Here is a 2,123-nt window from a genome sequence, read left to right as displayed (position 1 = left end):
GGCCCCGCCCCCTGGCCAGGAGCGCCGGCGGAGGGAGGCCTCGGCAGCCCTATCCCTCCGGGGGACCCTGTGAGCCCCGGCCTTAGCAAGGTGCCGGGGAGCGGAGCTGTTGCGTTTGGCTGCTGCGGGTGCCCTTCAAAGCCGGAGAAGGGGGGCTCCAGCGCGGTTTTAGGTGCTTTCCCAGCATGGCTGCGCGTGGCGGAGGTGAGAGCCCCCTGATCTCGGCGGGTGAGATGCCTAGAGATCTTCAGAGCATCCGTGGGCACCTGCACAACCGGCCGTGGCTCGGCCTGTCCTGCTTTTCCGGGAGCTGCCAGCCCGTCGGGGACCGAGGTGCAGGAGGAACGGGGACGGGTGCCGTACGGCAGGCAGCGGGACGGGGCTGACCCGCTGCACGTTTGCAGGATTTGCATGCGCTCGGGGCTGAGCTGCTGCACGTCAGGGAAGCACCGGAGCGGATGGGTGTGCGCAGACCGGTGGCCTGTGGCGGGGAGGCAGCCACAGAGGCTGAGCAGAGGGAGCGGGTTCAAGGGAGGGGAGGGGGTTACAGCCCTGCGGGGTGCCTCTTGCTGGGGAGCTGTTTTCTGCAAAGATAAACCTCAGGGGAAATGAGATTGGGGGTTGAGGTTCCCCTGTCACAACCAGTGCAACGCTCCCGCGTGGTGGCTGGGAGCTGGTGTGGTCTGGCGGGCTGTACGCAGGGAAGGAGCCCGTGGAAATCTGTCTCTGAATAACATCCCCGCTTGAGTCAGGAGACAGGCAGCTGCTTCGCTTCTGTCTGTTGCCCTTGAGGCAAGTCGGGACAAGTCCGTGAAAAGGCCGGTTTCCCTTCAGCGGGCAAGAAAGTGGTCTCTTCCCTCACCCCAAACGCTGAGAGCAAAGTCTTCTCTCAGTGGGCATTTGCTCCGAGGTGAACAAACAGCCTTCCCCGCAGACAGACGCAGGCAGCTCAGCCGCGCAGGGGTCGCGGCGGTGGCCAGGGCAGCGCAGGTGGCCGAGCAGCGTGGCCGGAGCCCAGGCAGCTGCCGGAAGGTGACCGGGCGCCGGGGAGGCCGTGCCTCGGTGGCTGACGATCCTGACCTGGTGAGAGGCGGATGCTGGATCCCTGCGCTGCGGAGGGGGCAGCTGCTGCTGCCGCCGGGTCTTGGGAGCGTTTCTGGGGGCCAGTTCAGCACCTGGGCTCGGGGAGAAGTTGACCCTGCGTGGCGAAAGGGACTGAAGTTTGCAGAGGCTCGTGATGCGGGAGGAACTTATTTTGCGTCAGTTTATCCATTGATGGGGCCTATGCAGACGTGGTTCGTGCTGATCCGTTCCCGGGGGGGGGCTGTGGTGACCTGGGGGAGGTTGCTTCAGAGGGCAGAGCCCGGTGAGCGGTGGGTGGAAGCGGGACGTGGCTGCTGTGTGTAACCCCCTCTCCCTTGCCCCCCCAGCTTACCTCTCTCAGAACAGCATGGCGCGACGCACGCGGAGCAGCAGGGCCTGGCACTTCGTCCTGAGCGGGGTGCGGCGCGAGGCGGACAGCCGGGCGGTTGCCTTGGCCACCGGCACACGTGGCTGGGGCTACGACTCCGACGGGCAGGTAGGCTGGTGCTCGGGTGGCCCTGAAGTGACACGAGGGAAAGCTTTCCTCTCCCCCGACAGCAGGCACTTACTCGAGGTCCGTGTAACCGAGCCGCTAGTACTTCAGCAGAACTGGCCAAAATCAGAAAAGACTTAATAAAATATACGGGCCGTCTAACGAGCCTTCTCCAAGCTCTAACGCGGGGTGTGGGGCTCCTGGCACAGGAGGCCCGAGGCAGGGAAGGCTAAGCTGCCCGTACTCTGCTCCCCGGTTGTGCACCGCAGCTCTGTCGTCAGCTGAGCCAGGGAGCTGATCGATGCTAAGCTAAGCGCTTTTTTTAAGCATATAACGTGTGTGTGGGGTATATAAAATACATACAATATTTTTTAAATATTCTTTTTTAAGTACTAGTTTAAACACTAAATGTGTGTTAAAAATATGTGTTAAAAACACAAAAAGGACTGTCGTGGTTTAACCTCAGTCAGCAACTGAGCCCCACGCAGCCGCTCGCTCACTCCTCCCCCCGCCCCCCCGGTGGGATGGGGGAGAGAGTTGGAAGAGT

At 62.4% G+C, this 2,123-nt stretch overlaps 2 protein-coding genes across 2 annotated transcripts in view; one reads left to right on the top strand and one right to left on the bottom strand.

The window, feature by feature from the left end:
• The window catches only part of NUBP2 (nucleotide binding protein 2), a 6,491-nt gene extending 6,078 nt beyond the window's left edge, over window positions 1-413 (bottom strand). Inside the window, exon 1 of the mRNA XM_009278353.2 lies at window positions 82-413. Within this exon, the coding sequence (XP_009276628.1) occupies window positions 82-413 (332 nt within the window). The remainder of the gene's footprint in view (window positions 1-81) is intronic.
• Window positions 414-1,436: 1,023 nt separating this feature from the next.
• Window positions 1,437-2,123, top strand: part of SPSB3 (splA/ryanodine receptor domain and SOCS box containing 3) — a 7,418-nt gene continuing 6,731 nt past the window's right edge. Inside the window, exon 1 of the mRNA XM_009277333.2 lies at window positions 1,437-1,579. Within this exon, the coding sequence (XP_009275608.1) occupies window positions 1,451-1,579 (129 nt within the window). The 5' untranslated portion in view covers window positions 1,437-1,450. The remainder of the gene's footprint in view (window positions 1,580-2,123) is intronic.

Source organism: Aptenodytes forsteri, unplaced genomic scaffold, assembly GCF_000699145.1.
Source record: "Aptenodytes forsteri isolate BGI_AS27 unplaced genomic scaffold, ASM69914v1 Scaffold26, whole genome shotgun sequence".
Classification (NCBI taxonomy): domain Eukaryota; kingdom Metazoa; phylum Chordata; class Aves; order Sphenisciformes; family Spheniscidae; genus Aptenodytes; species Aptenodytes forsteri.
The sequence above is the reverse complement of the archived record's forward strand: the minus strand, read 5'-3'. Positions and strand labels throughout refer to the sequence as shown.